This window comes from Lontra canadensis, unplaced genomic scaffold, assembly GCF_010015895.1.
Source record: "Lontra canadensis isolate GAN:19392208 unplaced genomic scaffold, GSC_riverotter_1.0 scaffold39, whole genome shotgun sequence".
In the NCBI taxonomy this organism is placed as follows: domain Eukaryota; kingdom Metazoa; phylum Chordata; class Mammalia; order Carnivora; family Mustelidae; genus Lontra; species Lontra canadensis.
The window spans coordinates 14759170-14777884 of record NW_022631033.1 but is presented as its reverse complement, the minus strand read 5'-3'; the positions used below and the strand labels follow the sequence as shown (position 1 = coordinate 14777884).

Sequence of the window (18715 nt, the reverse complement as noted above, 5' to 3'; positions counted from 1 at the left end):
ATAGAAGTCGATCTAGAGCCTTGCTCCTCAGAGTCTGGTCCAAGGACTTCGGAGCTTATTAGAAGTAGAGAATCACAGGGCTCACCTAGACCTGCCAAGTCAATATTTGTGTGCCCGTTAAATATGGTGTATTGCTGTGGTGTACTGGTCTGGATTTTGGCATCCACACTTCCCTTTACTGCCCACAAAATCGATTGTATCATTCATTTTCATCAATCCTCAGTTTCCCCTCCAGTTTTGGGATGATGAACACAATTCTGAGGCATGGCTTTCCAGGCCCTGTCTCTGGCACCCTCCCTGTTGCCAACTGCTTTCTAGTATCATCGTTCTGTATGCAGGACTCTTCGTGTGGTATGGTCATCTCTTCCTTCCTGTCCCCTATTAGACTAGGAGTTTTTAGATGCTAGAGGATATCTTGCCTTTTCCTGTTCCTAGAATATTGTTCTCAACAAATGATCTTGAAAAGGTGGATTGAATGCACGAGGGACTAGAATGACTTGCGAACCACTCAGAGGAGCAGTGCCGGGGGGCCCCCTGGGGTCCCTGAGCTTCCTGTTACTTACCTCAAAGAATGGTGGCCTTAAGCCTCCACATGTGTGGACAAGGCCAACCAGCAATGGCAGCCCAGCTTGGCTGACCTTCAGAACTGGCCTGGATCTTGTTTGAATATCTCCTGGGTGGAAGACAGCGTTTGGGCTTTATAGGAATAAAAAGATCTACGAGGGGTGGAGTTCCTGCTCTCAAAGAACTTAACAGTTTGGTTAGGAAGAGAGGTGTACACAGTGGAAGAGTTTATAATTCAGGCAAGAGTCGGAACAGAATAAAGACAGCATGGCATGTCTGCTCTCAAGCAATGTTTGATTTTCAAATGAGCCATGTAAGATCAGTGACCGTTGGGGAAGTCCAAGAGGAGAATTTCTTCAGGCTGGAGTGGTCTGGGAAGGCCTGTGGAGAAGGAGGGCAGAAACTGGGTCTTGGAGGATGGGGGAGGAGGGGCAGAGCCTGGGAAGGAGGAGCAGAGAGCGTCGTGTGAGCAAGGATTCCGAGGCACCTGCAACAGATCGGAACTGGGAGAGATACGCAGGTTCTAGAGTCGAGTTCTAGAATGTCATCAGGCTCTCGAGGCCAAGGCTGTCATACATGGTTCACATAGTGATGCTTGCACGCTGGCATGAGCTGGGGGAGGCACAGAGGGGAGAGAAGTTTCCTGCAAGCTAGAAGAGAGAGTGACCAAGACTTTGATCTTTGCAGCCCAAGTTCATCCCAATAGAATTTTCAGAGCAAGAAATGAGTAAAAGAAGGAAGACACAGCTAAGGGTTGAAAAGAAGATGATGTCCCACTGCCCATGAAGTTTTGTAGAGGGGAGGCTTGAATGGACCTCATCTTTGCTTTTGAATCCCACATCCCATTTAAATTACATGCAAATAGGATGAAGATGAGTGCTAGACAGCCCTTCGTCAGTGACAACTCTGGATGTATTTGAGCGGCCAAGGGAAAGACTATCTAGAAATGTATCTGCAAGGAGGGAAGAGAGGCAGTGGGCAGGCTGGTACAAGAACCGTGTTTAGACCAGGCAGCCATTTCCAGAGGGAAGATTAGTTAAAGGAAAGGGAGGAGGATCTCGGGTCAGAGGGAGGTGGCCATGAAGGGAGACCCCTGAGGGAGGGAGCAAGAGAGGACATGAACCTGAGCCCCGAGCTGAAGCCAGGCCAAAGATGCCGCTGGGCTCTGAAAGTAGATAGCATACCAAGTGAATGGATGCTTTTCGACATTCAAGTATGAACATTTGTGGTTCAGAACATTTGTGTCACCTCGATGCCTGAGAGCCATGAGTTGGTTCTAAGCACTGTTTCCCACAACTATTTTGCTGGGGCCACCCTGGGCTCTTGGAAAGGTAACACCCAAAAGTTACTTGTAAACTTCTGTTCCCCCCAATACCCGCCTGATACACCGAAGGGGTCTGCTGTCAACACGACCGGGTTGGGATAGGGCTATCTCTCTTTAGGCCAGGTCACTTGGGTGTCCAGGCTTTTTGCCAGTCCAGGCCACCTACACCCATGGGACGTTCTCAGCTGAGAGCAGGCTTAGCCCGAACCATCGTCCCCACTGAGACGGCTCCTTGGGACTGAGTGTGCCCCAGCGGGCAGGGACCCCTCACGCCCGGCCTGGCCCTCCGATCCCCTGTGCATGTCAGCTGTGCGCTTTTGGGGAAGGGGACGTGGAAGAGGGTCAGGCAGGGGTGTAGAACTTGTCACACCTGACGGTCACTAGCAGAATTACCTAATGCTGTGTTTCTCTTCTGCAGAGGGGACCATGCCAGTGGAAAGGATGCGAATGCGCCCGTGGCTGGAGGAGCAGATCAATTCGAATACGATACCTGGGCTGAAGTGGCTTAACAAGGTACGTGTGCGGGTGCCCGTGCGTGTGAGAGAGAGAGAGAGAGAGAGAGAGATACTTACTAAAAGATGTGCCTGGAAATGGCTAAAAAGTAAAATTGTGTTCTTTGTGTTCAAAGTCTTACGCTTGTTAATTACAAAACCAACCAACCTAAAATGATCTGTGTTATTCTTTAATGAGTCTGACCCCCTTCCTCCTCTAAATTCCTCTCTTGCTTCTCCTGGCTTCTAGGATTGGAGAACATGGAAACTCTGGGGTTCTGTGTTGAGAAGGAAACTTCTTGGCTCTCTTCTCAGTATTGTCTGTGTAAAGAGAACTTTCTGGTTTTTCGTCTTAAAAAAAAAGTCTCCTCTTTTTATCGTGAAACACGTGATGTGGTCCTAAGAAAGCAGGCTGTCATTTACAACCCTCCATGTATACACACACACCACACACACGTACATAGATCCTCCCTTACTTTACCAACCTCAGACTCTCAATCTGATTGATCCTACCTGTTAGAGGAGTGAAACAGGGAGAGAGTGGTTGTCAAAATAAAGAACACCTGAAAATATATAGTTATCACCTAGAAAAGCCACTAATATATCACGCCTTCTTTAAGAGGGCCCAAGGGAGAAGTTTCTCTCCCGCTACCAGGAATATTGCAGTTCTGAGTAAATTTCTTTTTCCTCTTCTGCCTCCTCCTCATTTTCATCTCAAGGACCCGATGAATAATTCAGCTGGTCAGGCTTTCTCTTCGTATGGAATGCTTGAGAACCTCGAGCCTGATTGTGGCCCACTTCTCACAAGTGTGGAGGGTCCTGTAACATTGTGCTTACTCCTCTCTCTCTTGGCTTTGTCTTATCTTTTTAGATATCTCTCGAGCCTTATCTCTTTTTCCCTCACCCACTTTTTTTTTTTTTCACTTATTTTAACTGTAATGGTATTGTATTTGAGTGCATCGGTTTCAGTGGGTCCTTTTCTGAAACAAGGTGGGGGTAACAAGTGAATGGAAATAAGTAAACCATATGGTCGCTCCGTGGGAACTGGCCCCTTATCTTAAGGTCTCTCGGCAAATAGTTTCTTTTTCTAGGCAAGCTATATCCATGGCGTTTCTGATTTGTATCCTGGAGGGGTTTTGTAATTAGCCTGCTCCAAAGACGCAAACAAGAAGTCAGGTCGGGTCTTGGCCTACTTGGTTAGCAGGCCACAGGTGGTGGTACAAGGAAGGGGAGGGGAGACTGTCGTCAAGGAGAATTGAAGAAACATGGGGTACTCGATAATGATAATAATCATAAAAATGAATGCTTATGAAGTGCCAGGTGCTCCTCTTAAGGGAGACACGTGCATTGACTCACCTAATCCCCACAATGGGGGAGATGCTGTGATGTTTTCCATTTTATAGACAAGGAAGCCAAGACACAGAGACATTAAGTAGGATTATATATATATTTTTAAAGATTTTATTTATTTATTTGATAGAGATCACAAGTAGGCAGAGAGGCAGGCAGAGAGAGAGAGAGAGGGGAAGCAGGCTCCAGAGAGCACGATGCGGGGCTCGATCCCAGGACCCTGAGATCATGACCTGAGCTGAAGGCAGAGGCTTAACCCACTGAGCCACCCAGGCGCCCCAACTAGGATTATGTTTAAAGAACAAAATGGCATTGCCTATATTGATTTAGAGTGAGGCATTGAAACAGAAGTTCCTGGTTTCTGAAGAGAAGTAATTTTTTTTCTCTTTCTAAAAAATACATCCACCAATTTTGGCTGCCTTGATGCAGGGGCAAACTTACCGTGTTATCGTGTCCCCTGCACGAGAAGGCACTTGATACGGTGCAGTTAACTGTAGTAGGTTGAATTGTGCCTCCCACCCCCTCTCTCCACAAACAATATATCCACATCCTAGGCCCCGGAAACTGTGGATGTGAGCTGACTTGGAAAAAGGGTCTTTGGAAAAGATGAAGGATCTAAGGATTACCCCGTAGTATCTAGCTGGGCCAGTCCAGTGATGAGTGTCCACGTAAGACAGAAGAGCAGAAGGCCCTGTGAAGACAGATGTTGAGATTACGGAGACGCAGCCATGAGCCAAGGAATGCCTGGGACCACCGGAAGCCGGAAGCGTCCAGCAAAGATTGTCTTTGCAGCCTGTGAGGGGAATGTGGCCCTGCCGACATCTTGGTTTGGGGTTTCTTTACAGCCTTTGAGGGGAAGGCGGCCTGCTGACATCTTGCTTCTAAATTTCTGGCCTCCACCCCTGTGGTAGGATGGATTCCTGTGGTGTAAGCTGCCCGCTTTGTGGCAGTTGTTAGGAGAGCTCTGGGAAACGAATGCACCCTCTTACGGTTGCTTCCTCACCGGGACTCTCCATTAAGACACCTTTTCTTCCGTCCACTCTGTCCCTGTTTTTCTAATAGACGACTGGAAAGGGCGTGGGAACACTTGGGCCCTCATAGGTGGCCCTCCTGGCCCCTGGCTTGTGAGGTCTCTTCTAGCGGTGGGGGAAAGGAGACCTCTGACCTACCTGGTCTGGCCTCAACGTGAGCGGACCTTGGCTTCAGCAGATGACGTGTCTCATGAGGCCGGGAGGCTGGGGCGCCGGGGGTCCGGTCAGGCAGGCCGTGCACAGGCCTGGGCGGAATGTGCCTGTGGCTGTGTCTGCACGTGCAGGCAGGGCTGTCCCGGTCACTGTGGATGTTTTCTCTCCATACCTACACCTCCTCAGGCCATCTTTTTATAGGTTTCTATTAACTTTGGCTTTGGCATTCTTCTGCCCATGTAAAGATTTCACTGGAGACCTTACTGTTATTTCCTTCTTCTTTTTCTTTTTAAGATTTTATTTATTTATATGAGAGAGAGCGGCTGGCGGGGGGGGGGTGTAGAGGGAGAAGGAGAAAGCAGACTCCCCACTGAGCAGGGAGCCCGATGTGGGGCTCCATCCCAGGACCCCAGGATCATGACCTGAGCTGAAAGCAGACACTTAACTGACTGAGCCACCCGGGTGCCCCCTATTATTTCCTTCTTATTCAGAAGCATTCTGCCTAAGAATCCCCGATTGTGTGTTGAGTGGTTTGAAGTCTTTGTAAAATCTCTTCTCCCATTGAAGACTGGTTATAACTCAGAAATCACTGTGGGGCTTTGTTACTCACTTACGCCTCAGCTGCCTTATTCAGAATGTGTTGGTGTTGGGGGTGAACTACTCCTGCTGGATGGCCCCAGCTGGCGGGCCAGGCCTGTCTTGGATGTTGCTGCTCGCTGGCTCAGTGCTAGGCCACCTGAGGAAGTTCTGGGTGAGCACTGTTCCATGAGTAAATGGGAGAACGATGTGTACTTGAAGAGGAGCAACATTGGTGACCATGTCTTTGTTCTGTGAAGATAATTGGACTTAAGAACATTAGGTTGGCAGTTGGCATGTTTCTGTCAAGTGGAGAGTCCATTATATTTGGGACATTCTTAGTAAGAGACAAATAGGTGTTAATAAATGCCTTAAATTGGTCTCCATCTGCATGCTGAGGAGGATGGTGATGGCACGTGTCCTCTGAGGGAGCAGTGAGGAAGTTTGGCGAAGATGCATTAGCACAAGCTCATGCAGAAGGCCTTGGCTTGGGCCCGTTACTTTTTATTATGAGTATTTATAAACATACATGGCAGGTTTGAATTGTCCAATGACTAGAAAGAATAGTATAGCAAATTCTCATGTGGTTTCAAAATTCACATCCAGATTTAAAGATTATTGACATTTAGAATATTCATGTGGGTGGGGGCATTTGAAAGCAACTCTGTGACAGCATATGTCTGTCTATAAGACTTACGGCCATTTTCTATATATTCACAATACCATTATCAATCAACTAACCATAGATGACTCCTCATTAATCATAACTTTTAATATCATCACTGCACGTCCCTATTCAGCATGCCTTGTGTGTTCCCCAGAATGTGTTTTTTACAATTGATCTGTTCAGTCAGAATCCAGAGAAGGCTGTTGAGACTTGAAGTGTCTCCTGATTGTCCTTGATTATGAACAGTAGCCCCTCCTTTTTTTTCCCCCCTTCTTGCCTTTGACTTGTCGAAGAGACCAGGTCCTTGCTGGGTTGGTCCAAATGCTTGCTTGTGATTTCTCTGGGCCTTTTCTTGAGGAATGAAGGAGGCAGCCACAACCAGGTTCATTGTTTCTCTTGGAGCTCTGATCGATTTCCACTCTGGTTATTGATGTGCTCATTGCATGTGGGAGATCGGCCTGGACCCTGGCGGCCGAGGCCACTCCCCAGGCCTATGGCGTCACCAGGTAGTTTCAGACCTTATCCTTCTGCTCACTTTGAAAGCAGGCTCGTGCTTGTCTAAATGTTAGGTCATCTCAGAACAAGGTGAGGAGCCCCAGCCAAAACAGCAGAGTAAATTGGAACATCTTCTAAATACTGGGGGAGAGAAGAGGCAGAGGAAATGAAGAGAGCTAGTTGCCACTTAGGGCCAAGGTATGTTCTGCATTCCTCAAGATAATCGTAAATGTTCTTGTCAACTCAAGCACTGCTTCTCTCTCCTTCCCTCAGGTAGGCACAGTTCTCTCTCTATAAACATGGGTTGAGTCTAGAACATGCTGTCCCTCCAAATGGTGTGAACAGCCTCTGTGAAGGAGGCACCCAGGGCTTCTGGTAGCACAGACTGATGGCCCGGGGTCCACACAGACACAGAGCAACGCCGTCACCATCCTATAGGACACACTGATCGAAGACCAGAATGTTTGCTGCTCAGAATCTCTTCCAGTTTTACCTTCTTTGTCTTTCAGCACCATCTTAAAAAAAAAAAAAAAAAGAGAGAGAGAGAGAGAGAGAGAGATGTGATATGTTTAGTAGCAGTTTATTTTTTGCAATATGAAAAACTAGTTAAAAGTTACACTTATTAAGGAGGGCACATATTGCATGGAGCACTGGGTATGGTGCATAAACAATGAATCTTGGAACACTGAAAAGAAATAAAATAAATTAAAAAAAAAGATAAGGAAGAAAAATAAATTCTATTATAACTCCCCCCCAAAAAAAGTTACACGTGATTTCTGTTTAATTTACCACTTATCTATTTTTGAATGTGCAATTTGGTGGATTTTTCTGCTCACAATGTTGTCTACAGTCATCATCACTATAATCCCAGTATTGTCATCACCCCGAAAGGAAACACTTGGCCATTAAGCAGTCACTTTCCATTGCAAGGCATTTCACATCCTTTCCTTGTGCAAAGGCATTCACTAATCTGCTTTCTGCCCCTTTGGATTTAAGTGGAACCGTTCACGATGTGGCCTTTTGTAGAAAGCTTCTTTCACTGAACGTGATGTTCAAGGTTCATTCGTGTTGTGGCCCCTGTTAATACTGCATTCCTTTTTGTGACTGAATAATATTCCATTTTGTGCATGTACAACATTTCCTTTATCCATTCATCAGTTGGTGGACATTTGGCTAGTGTGAGTAGTGCTATTTTGAGCATTCATGTATAAATACTTGTTTCAATGCCTGTTTATAAGTCTTTGAGTGAAATTACTGGGTCATGTGGGCATTCTGTGTGTAACTTTTTGAAGAATAGCCAAATTGGTTTCCACAGTGTCTATGCTGGGCGACATTCCCACCAGCAATGTAGGGAGGCTCCAGTTTCTCCACATCCTTACCACCAACTTATTATTTAATTATTTAAATAATTTAATCTAGCCACCCTGGGGGTAGGAAATGGTATCTCGTTGTTGTTTTGATTGGCACTGGCCTGATGCTTTGCAATGTGGGGCGTCTTCATGTGCTTATTGGCCATTTAGTTACCGTCTTTTGAGAAAGTTCCCCTCAGACCCTTTGCCCAGGAAAGATAATCCGTGGATGCATGGTAGATAATTGCTAAGTTTAGCCGCTCTGTTTGTGGGTTCGTGATTTGGGCACAGTTTCTTTGAGACTTGATTTGGTAGGTGTGTGTGTGAGAGAGCATGCATGTGTGCATGTAATAGCACACGTGCAAATGCTTAAAAAGACCTACTTACCAGCATCAACTTTGTGTTTCATGAGGTAGACTTTAGATTGTGTCCCCTCTGAACTCCCCTGACTTACAGAAATATGCAACAGCAGGTTCTATAAAGGGTCTGCCTGTTTAAGTGTAAACCTTTAGATCTGGTCGCTCTTTCGGGAGAAGTTTCTTTCACGGAAATAATTTTTTTTTTTTTCATTTTCACGTGAACATCAAAAACTGCCTTAAATGATTTTGCGCTCTGATTTTCATCTGCGTTAAAAAATAAAATTTCCCTCAGCCCTTGGCTGATCACTGCTCTTTGGAAATGGCTAACCTGAAACCACGCTATCTCGGTGGGTGAGGCAGACCGAACGAGGAGGGGTTTATGAAAAGTCTCTTGCTTTCAGTTCTTTATTAACTGAGTTTTAAATACAGTAGAATGTTCCCTTTAAACGGTTTTTGGGGAACTCTCAAATATTCTGAAATATTTTTAGTTCAGGCTTCTATAGAGGCATCAAGTCCCTTTGGGGTCAGTTGGGATGGTTTCTGTCTTTCGTTGTGTGAGAGACCAAAGTGGTGGAAAATCCCTACTGACATTTTCTTTCCTCCCCCAGATCCCCATACCTAGAAACTACCTGAACTACCTTTGGGGCTTAAAAATGGACAGTTTTCCTGGGCTTGGTTTCCACAGAAGTCAAGACAACGGATGTGTCATAAGATGGGAAACCTCAGTCTGATCACTGGGAGACAATGTGTGGTGTGATACAGTGATTGAATATGGATGGGATCACGTGGCCTGGTTTTGAATTCAGATGCTTGCTACCATCATTTCCTTGGCCATAGAATCTAGTTCTGTTCCTCAGTTTCCTCACCTGTAGGGCAGAGATAATGATGTCCATGGAACTCTGTAGATTCTTGCAAAAAATGAAACCAAGACCACGTGAACACATGGGCGGTCACATGTAAAGTGCTGTGGGAAATCACTAACTGCTGAGACTGGTGGGAGAGAGCTGGTTGAAGAAGTTGCACTTGAGTGTGACTTTGTTTCCAAAGCACTGGTTTCTAATCCTGTGTTTAAAGGCCAGGGCTGATGTAAGCTATTTTGAGTTACCTCTTGAGCAGTAAAAGAGATGGAAAATGGTCTGTTGTAGAAATTGAACCAAGAGACTTTTCTCTAAAAAAGTAATATCTCCAAACATTTAATACATCTTTATTTGCATTTCTTTTTTTTTTTTAAAGATTATATTTATTTATTTGATAGACAGAGATCACAAGTAGGCAGAGAGGCAGGCAGAGAGAGAGAGGAAGGGAAGCAGGCTCCCTGCTGAGCAGAGAGCCTGATGCGGGGCTCGATCCCAGGACCCTGGGATCATGACCTGAGCCGAGGCAGAGGCTTAACCCACTGAGCCACCCAGGCGCCCCTTTATTTGCATTTCTTGCTGTTTCATGCAGGGCAGTAGACCCAGTCTCATTCTCTTGGCTGCACAGCAGATTGAGGTGTTTGATCTCTATGGCAGTGACCTCGGATAACCCCGATTTCCCTGTAGGAGCACAAATGGGCGTAATTTTGGAAAGTTGCCCAAGTTTTAATTTACCTAAGGCAATTGGAGTTCCTCTCTAGCAAATGATGGAAACCAACGATAACAATAAGCATTAGAGGTTTCAGTCAGTGGCCAGTTCCCTGTGGTCCTTTAAGAAAAAATGGCACAGATAAGAGAACACATTGGCATATCCCAAAATCAACTCCTCTGACCTTGGAATGCATTCCTATTCTGCCAGACTCCACAGGACTCTGAATCTCTTCTGAATGGGCTGTCGAGATCTGGAGCCCAGTGGGGGAGGTGGGTTTGGTTCCTAGTGGATTTTACTGTAGATGCTTCGCAAACCCAGTGTCACATAGGAGAGCATCTTACTGGCTAGGATGTAAGAGCCTTCTGCAAAGGTGGCCTGAACCCCATGGCTGTGGGTTTTGTTTTTTTTTTTCCTTCACTTTTTACTTTTTTTTTTTTTTTTTTTTTTTTTTTAGGAAAAGAAGATTTTCCAGATCCCTTGGATGCACGCGGCTAGACATGGGTGGGATGTCGAAAAAGATGCGCCCCTCTTTCGAAACTGGGCAATCCACACAGGTATTAAAGCCCCTGCATGGGGGCACAGAAGCAGACTGTTGTTTATTGTTGATTTCATGCCTTCTTTTTTTTTTTTTTCTTTTAAAGATTTTATTTATTAGAGAGAGCGTGAGAACAAATGGGTGGTGGGAGGGGCAGGAGAAGGAGAAGCAGACTCCACGATAAAGCAGGGAGCTTGGCGCAGGACTCAATCCCAGGACCCCAGGATCATGACCTGAGCTGCAGGCAGACGCTTAACTGACTGAGCCACCCGGGCGCCCCAGTGTCTTTTTTTTTTTTTTTCTTTTTAGAGATATAGTGGACAAATAAAATTGTAAGATAGTTAAAGTATACCACGTGATGATTTGACGTCTACACTATGACAAGATTCTCCCCATCAAATTAATTAACACGTCTATCACCTCTCATATTTACCTTTTATTATTTTTGGTTTTGGTGAGAACGTTGATGTTCTATTCTCTTAGCAAATTTCGATTACACAGTACAGTGTTAACCATTGAAAATATTTTCTTTTTTACTATACACATAAGGCTTATGGCCTCGTGAAGACAGCTCTGAAAAACCTGTGGCGTGTCCCCAGGCACAGCCAGGACACGGGGGGGCATGAACTTCCTCACTCTGAAGGGATGCTTTGCTCAGAAGTGACACTTAGTCCTTAAATTTCCTGTGAATGTGGGGTTCTGATCATGTTCCCCATAAACTTATTTGTTCTGGAGTGGTAAACTTGGTTTGAATTTCTCTCTCAAAAATGTAGTCAAGAATATATTTATTTATAATAGAATTTAAGGATGGAATGCTATTTACAGGAATTAGACTTTTTACTAATATTTGAGAGTTTGATGAAAAAGGGCACTCTAGTTACCTGGGCTTGAAGACCTCCCCAGCCTGCCAGCTTTCTCTGTTACTTACCTTGACTCTCCATTCTACCATTATTAGTTTTTTTCTCAAGCTGTTAGGTAGAGGTGGGGTGACCGGTTTGTCCTAGTTTGCCCAGAACTGTCTAGGTTTTAAAACAAAAATTCTCACATCCCAGGAATTTGGTCTTGGTCCCAGACAAAGCAGCATGGCTGGTCACTGTAGTAGCCTGGAATTAAAAAGGGATGTGTGCACTATCTGGCCAGCAAGCCTATATGTTTCCAGAAACTTCTACGCTCTATTTTTCCCTGCTCTTTTTCTTAACCTTCATTCTTTTGGCTCTTTTGTTAGGAAAGCATCAGCCCGGAGTAGATAAACCTGATCCCAAAACATGGAAGGCGAATTTTCGATGTGCCATGAACTCCTTGCCTGACATTGAAGAAGTCAAGGATAAAAGTATAAAGAAGGGAAACAATGCATTCAGAGTATACCGGATGTTGCCCTTATCTGAGCGACCTTCGAAGAAAGGTAGATATTTATTAACTAAAACAATGGTCATGTCATATATATTATAGTATCTCTGTGGTTTCTTTATTTCCACATCTGTGGTCACTCTGAGGGGAGAACAGTTGTTCACACTGTGGGTAATAGTCCTCCCCTTGCCTGGCTGGGGGAAGTGACCATCAGGTTGCTGAAGGCAGTCAGAGAAACTTGGCCATGTGTGGGTGAAAGCACGTACAGGTTCATTGAAAGTTCCAGAAAGAATTGAGGGGAAACTGTTCTCTGTATGTTCCTCATGAATTAACCCCAGACTGTTTTTTGTTGCCACAGGAAAGAAACCAAAGACAGAAAAAGAAGACAGAGTTAAGCACATCAAGGTAATCTTTGTTGTTCAGAGAGAAAGCCAAAGTTTGACCATATTAATGATTCCTATTCTGTCTCATAAAAACAAGCAACGTGATCACTGTGAAGTATTTCATCTTTCTTCTTTGGCTCCTGTGTTGTATGTGCTTTTCATGTCTCCTCTTTGGCTTATCCCCTAGCACAGACTCTGGTACCAGTACCCCCTGCTTAATCCAGTGTCACTGAGCAGTTTATGAATGAAGTTGCAAATTCACACTGAGCTGGACTCCAGCCTCCATCTGGTCCCCACTACTGTTGCCAGCTGGTCCCTTAGTTCTAGCTGAGCTCCAGCAACCAGCTACTATCTGACAATATCATTATGTTTTCGGGCTTGTAAACAGACCTTAAAGTCTATTAAGTATTATATACTTATGTTAAAATGTATCATCTCCGTGTTCTGCTTATATTCCATGACAGGCCCTAAGGTTGGGGGCACAGAGTTCTGTTCGAACAACACCCTGTCCGTGTGGTTCTCACTAGTCTCTCTCTGTCCCATCTCAGAACTAACTCTCATGACTCCCCAAGCCTTTCCATACGGATATGTGTGTGTGTGTGTGTGTGTGTGTGTGTGTGCGCACGCACGTGCAAGCCTTTCAGTAGGCTGTGTGGTCTGGAACCCCCTGCAGTGTGAGGGTCTTTGTGCCTACGTGGCATGGCCTTGTTAAACAGTCAGAGAATAGCCAGATACCTGTGCCAAACTGAGGATGGCTGAGAAGAGAGCAGACTACACTCCCAGCTCTACAGACCGTCAGAGAGAAGATCGTCAGATTGTCTTAAGGCTCACGGCACTCGGTTTGCAGATGGAGAAACTGAGGTTCGAGGGAGTTGAGTGACATGGGTCCAAGGGCAGTGGCACACGTGGCCAAAGTGGCATGGTCCTTTAGAACTGAACTTAAAGGTGATGCCAACTATTCTTTTTTTTTTTTTTTGAATTTTTTTTTTAAAGGACTTTATTTGTTTATTTGACACGGAGAAAGATCACAAGTAGGCAGAGAGGCAGGCAGAGAGAGAGGGGGAAGCAGGCTCCCTGCTGAGCAAAGAGCCCGATGCGGGGCTTGATCCCAGGACCCTGAGTTTATGACCTGAGCCGAAGGCAGAGGCTTAACCCACTGAGCCACCCAGGCGCCCAATGCCAACTATTCTGATTCCTAAGCCAGAATCGCTGTTGGAGGAATAACCCCAACTATCCAGACAGCACGGTGTTTAAAAACAAGCCAGTTAGTCCCAGTAGACAAAACACAACAGTATTTACTTCTGAGATAAAGGGAGACTTGTGAAGATGGATAGAATTTGAGGGGCAGCTGAGATAGACTGTTAAAGTTTCAGAAATGCTCATCTTCCCATCAGAGTGGAAAACAAATACTTTCAGCAGAATATTTCAGAAGTGACATGTCCAGTTTCATCCTAAATATTTTTAGTTTGCGACTTATTTTAAATACAGCACAGTACTGAGGCCTAATTTTGTTTTAACTTTTTTATTGTGGAAAAATTTTATACGCACAAGAAGGAGACAACTGAGGAGAATTTGCCCTGTGGCCATCACCCCAATTTCCATCACCCCAATTAATAGCTCGGGACTTTTTTGTTTCGGGAGTGGGTGCCGCCATCCACGTCCCTCCAGCCCATGAGAGTGGCCAATATTCAGCCTTTTTTGACTCAAACCATTTCGTATGGTTCAGCGCACTATTCTGAAGCAGATCCCATATTATATGATATTTTTCCCCAATTACTGGTTCAATTACCTTCAGAATATGGACACTCTTTAAAAATAACACAGTAGCATTATTGCAGCTGAAGAATTAACAGTAATTCCTCAGTCTCATCAGATATTGTAAAAAATAGTCAGTGTTCAGATTTCCAGTTGTCTCATAAACAATGTCATATTTATACAGTCTATTTACTGGAATTAAAATCCATGTAAGTTTCACACATTGTGTCTCTTACATTTTATTTTATTTTAATTTTTTTTTAAGATTTTTTTTTTTTTTTGACAGACAGATCACAAGTAGGCAGAGAGGCAGGCAGAGAGAGACAGGAGGAGGAGGCAGGCTCCCTACTGAGCAGAGAGCCCGATGCAGGACTCGATCCCAGGACCCTGAGATCATGACCTGAGCCGAAGGCAGAGGCTTTAGCCACTGAGCCACCCAGGTGCCCCTATTTTAATTTTTTTTTTAAAGATTTTATTTATTCATGAGAGACAGACAGAGAAAGGGAGGCAGAGGCAGAGGGAGAAGCAGACTCCCCACTGAGCAGGGACCCCGATGTGGAATTCGATCCCAGGATCCTGGAATCACAACCTGAGCTGAAGGCAGATGCTTAACTGACTGAGCCCCTCCAGGTGCCCCTCTTAAGTCTTCTCTTAATCTGTAGGTCTCCTTTAACATCACTTTTTATTTATTTATTAATTTTTTAAAGAGATTTTTTATTTAATTATTTGACAAAGACACAGCGAGAGAGGGAACACAAACGGCGGGGGAGTGGGAGAGAGAGAAGCAGGCTTCCCACTCAGCAGGGAGCCCAACACGGGCCTTGATCCCAGGGTCCTGGGATCGAGCCCCACATCAGGCTCCCTGCTTAGCGGAGAGCTGCTTTTCCCTCTCCCTCTCCCTGCCGCTCTGCCTACTTGTGCTCTCTATCTCTCTGTCAAATAAATAAAATCTTTTTAAAAATTGATTTTTCCTTGCAATTGAAAAAAAAACCCATTAGTTATTATTTGTATCAGGTTTCCCAGAGTTGGGATTTTTTGCGGGGCCCTACACTTTAATGAGTATTGTTTAGTCAGAAAAGTATGACATCCCGCACAAATAGGTGACTTGGAAGACTTTGCTGCAATCTTGAGTATGACTGTGTCGTATTTACTACTATTTTCATAGCATCTAGCTCAGTGCCTGGTACAGAACAGATAATCAGTACATATTCGATCACCAAGTAGATACATAAATAGAGAGAATGCGTGAGGCCGGAGTGGGGTGTTACGTCGCAGCACAGATTTAATTTCCTCATCTCAGTTAATAGACAATGAGAAGGGAGTAACCGACCTTCGCCGTCAGCAAACCTTGCTCAAACATGCCTTCCATGCCCCATCAAATATCAGATCCCACAGTAAGAGAACACCGTCAGTTTAGGTCTGTCTGAGCAAGAAAAACTGCTTGCGGTGAGACCATGGCCCACACTTGATGACAAGGCACATTCTGTTTCAGGGCTGGGGACATCCGAGAAGATGCGCCTCTTCTAGTTGATGACACGAGCTGTTCTCATAAGCATGGGATGTGGCGGTGTCTTCCCTATGGCCGCACAGTTGAGCAAGGGGTGGAAGGGACATCCCCGGGTGAGGCTTGGCCATGGTGGCCCAGGGAAGCAAGTGAGAGCCCCCAGCAAAGTGTATACTATGAAATCCTCCGGTGACAACAATGTGGTCCCTCAGAGGGACATTGTCCCTTCAGCAGAAGGCAGGCGGTTCATCAGAAAGAAGCACAGCCTCACTTCTGACTTTAAATCTGCTTATATCTGTCCCACAGTGTGGCCTCTGAACGTAGATAAGGCCAGTAGCCTTCCCAAGCTCTGTGGCTCCCGACAGCGAATGCCTTTGCATTCACAAAATGTTTCGGTAGAACGTTTCCCAGGGGATCTCTCCAACTTGTCTGGAATCGTACAGTTGAAGGACTTTATCCTTACCGAGCTATTAATACATTACTTTTTGTTGTCACAGTGCCCAAGCTCTGAGTTAATAGGTCCCATGCCAGTGTGTGACAGGGGAGACTGGATAGGCTTCTCCCACTGAGAACGTTGGTCTTCTGTGTAGGAACCAGGTGGGAAAATTTGCTATTGCAACAAACTCCTCCCAATCTTCATTCAGTTCGAGTTGAAGTTTTAACTAGCAAATGAGGTTTAGAACCTGTGGGCTAAGTGTCAGAATTTTTCTGAAGTCACTCAGGCATTTTATCTCCATGCTGTAAGTTCCCTCAGCAAATCGCTTCCCCCGAGACTGGGAAACCGAGGCCTACCGGCCATGTAGTAGGTGCAGAAACTCTGCCTCGATATTCCTCAATGTTCTCTGTTGTGAATATATATGCTCTGAACTCAGTGCGCTGTGTTTTACTTGAGCCGGGCCTTGCCTTTGTGGAGGTTACTGCCCATCTAAGGAAATAAGACTTAAGACCTAGGAGAGTGGACAGTCCCATACGGTGTGTGTTTCCAAAAAAAGGTCACCGAGGCCAAGATCAGTAAAGAGAGAAGGGGATAAACAGAGGAGTGGTAGCTGACATTTTTGAGCCCCTACCAAGTTCTGAGCTCTAATTAATATGTCATCTCACTCTTCCTGGGATAGGCGGGTCATCTCCTGTTTGCATATGAGGAATTGGAGGCACAGGGAGGTTGAGTAATTTTCTCCAAGGTAGCACTGCTGGGATTTAAATCCAGGTCAATCCAGCTCCAAATCCCACACTCTTTCAACACACCTGGTGCCTCTCAGCCTTTTGGAAGTGGTGGGACCTGAGCCAGGCTTTTGGGCATGGATAGAGTAACATGGCGGTCAGTGCCCAGCACCAGGAGCATGACGTAAAGGCCGGGAAGTCAGAGTTGCTGTTTGGTCTTCCCGAGATGAGTCAGGAAACTGGCTTAATTAGAGCAGGATTCGGTGTGAGGCAACAGTGGGAAACAAAAGACTGTGGGTGGGGAGGGTTAGAAATGAATAGTTCCTGCCTCCTAGGATTGTTTGACAGTGAAACATGCATGCTTTGTACCTATAACTTGCTTCCAGATCAAAGCATTGGTGCTGTGTTGGGAACTGTATTCTAGGAGGGTGTCTCAAGTCACCTGGGAGAGAACAGGCCCGGTCTGTATTAGTTCTGAACCTAGACCTCTGGGTAGAAGTTACAGAAAAGCAGGTCCTGGCTTTTAGCAGAACTTTCTGATCAAGCTGTTGACTCTAACGGTGACCTTGAGCTGGATTAAAAGCAACATGCTCCCCGTCACTATCCAGAGACCACCTCTCAGGGCTGGTACTGGAGCGATCCCATCATTGGTTGGAAGAGGTCTTCAGTTTTCAGACCTTAATCAAATGAAAACACAGACTGGCAGCCCGCTTGAAACACAAGCAGACATAGAGCTGCCCCGGATGGAGCAGGAGAGAGGGCCCGCCTGCCTGTCTGCTTGGGGCTGCTGCCTCCTTCCGCTCTTGGTGGCTCTTGGGGGTACCGCTCAGAGCTCAGTCCGGAGGCTCTGTGGCTGAGTAACCTCGGGGGATGATGTGAAACGAGGCTTGTTCGAGTTCCTTGGGTAAGAGCAGTGCACAGTGGAGTTGATATTTAAGGGGGGGAGGTCTTTCTCATGGCGGTGGGAAGGAATGGAGGGGAGGAGAGCGCAGTGCAAGTGTAGATGAAGTTGGGGGCCCTCGGAATGGAGAGGGGGAGATGTTGGAGAGGATACAGAGGGTGTAGACAGCAGCAGATCAAAGTTTCAAGCCTTATAGAAGGGAAAGTTGGGACTGGAGCATGTTTTGTGGAGGAGGACGTGAGTTTAACTTGGAACATGTTGAGTGTGAGATGACAGTGGGATCTAACGGGCCCAGAGTTCGGGTAGGTGTGGGATGGCAGGTGTGTGGTCAGGTACTCAGGAATGACACTGGGGGCCTTGACAGTAGAAAAAGAAGAAGAGAAGCTGATGAGAAGAACACGAGCCCCAAGGACAAGATAAAAAGGAAAGGGAGCCAAGGAGAGAAGTTAAAGGGAGGTTTGGGAGGTTGTAATGAGAATAGGAAGAAGATGAAGACAGTCTAGTTCCAGGGAAGGAAGGGAAGGAAGGAAGGAAGATGTCATAGGACTGGGTAGGAGGCGTCAACCTATTTTACTAGTAGCCCCATGGTGAGGAGTGTACAAACCCCCCACCCCACCCCTCCAGGCCACTTTTTACTTTTTTAAGTAGGCTCCATACTGAGCTTGAACTCACGACACTGAGATCAAGAACTGAGCTGAGATCAAGAGTCAGATGCTCAACTGACTGAGCCACCCAGGCGCCCCACCCCCAGGCTACTTTTATGAAGGCCAGCGGGCAGCCTGAAATTTTAGTTAGTAGAGAGATCTAGAGATGTCTTTCAATTGGGCTGCAGAGAGACCGGCTTTGCATAGATGAATTAGGGCATCTCTGGCAGCAGGGGACTGGATTGTAGACAGAAAAGCTCAGACGGCCACTGTATCTTGCCTCTAGGCAAGGGACATCTAGACAAGGGGCTGTGGCACAGGGATGAGATGGACTGGACTTGGAGTGGAGGCTGAGTGGCCTTGCTCTCCTCTGACTCGGGCCCACCCCAACCCCCTCCAGCAAGCTCAGCTTTTGAGATGTTAGAGGTCTAAAGAGAGAGGCTCCTGCCCTTGGACTCTCTCTCTCATGCCAGTTTGCTTTTGCCCCAAACCCCTTAAACTGTAGGCCAAAGTGTAGATTCTACATGGAGAAGGAAGGTTCTTGGGCATAAAGATTTGGC

At 45.9% G+C, this 18715-nt stretch overlaps 1 protein-coding gene across 4 annotated transcripts in view; it reads left to right on the top strand.

The window, feature by feature from the left end:
• The window catches only part of IRF2 (interferon regulatory factor 2), an 82289-nt gene that overhangs the window by 39574 nt on the left and 24000 nt on the right, over positions 1-18715 (top strand). For 3 of the 4 annotated variants that reach the window (XM_032869884.1, XM_032869885.1, XM_032869886.1), the window contains exons 2-5: positions 2309-2401; positions 10380-10479; positions 11686-11862; positions 12166-12212. In XM_032869884.1, the coding sequence (XP_032725775.1) occupies positions 2315-2401; positions 10380-10479; positions 11686-11862; positions 12166-12212 (411 nt within the window). In that variant the 5' untranslated portion in view covers positions 2309-2314. Of the gene's footprint in view, positions 1-447; positions 467-2308; positions 2402-10379; positions 10480-11685; positions 11863-12165; positions 12213-18715 lie in introns of those variants that run through there. The other variant, XM_032869883.1, reaches the window with a different exon arrangement.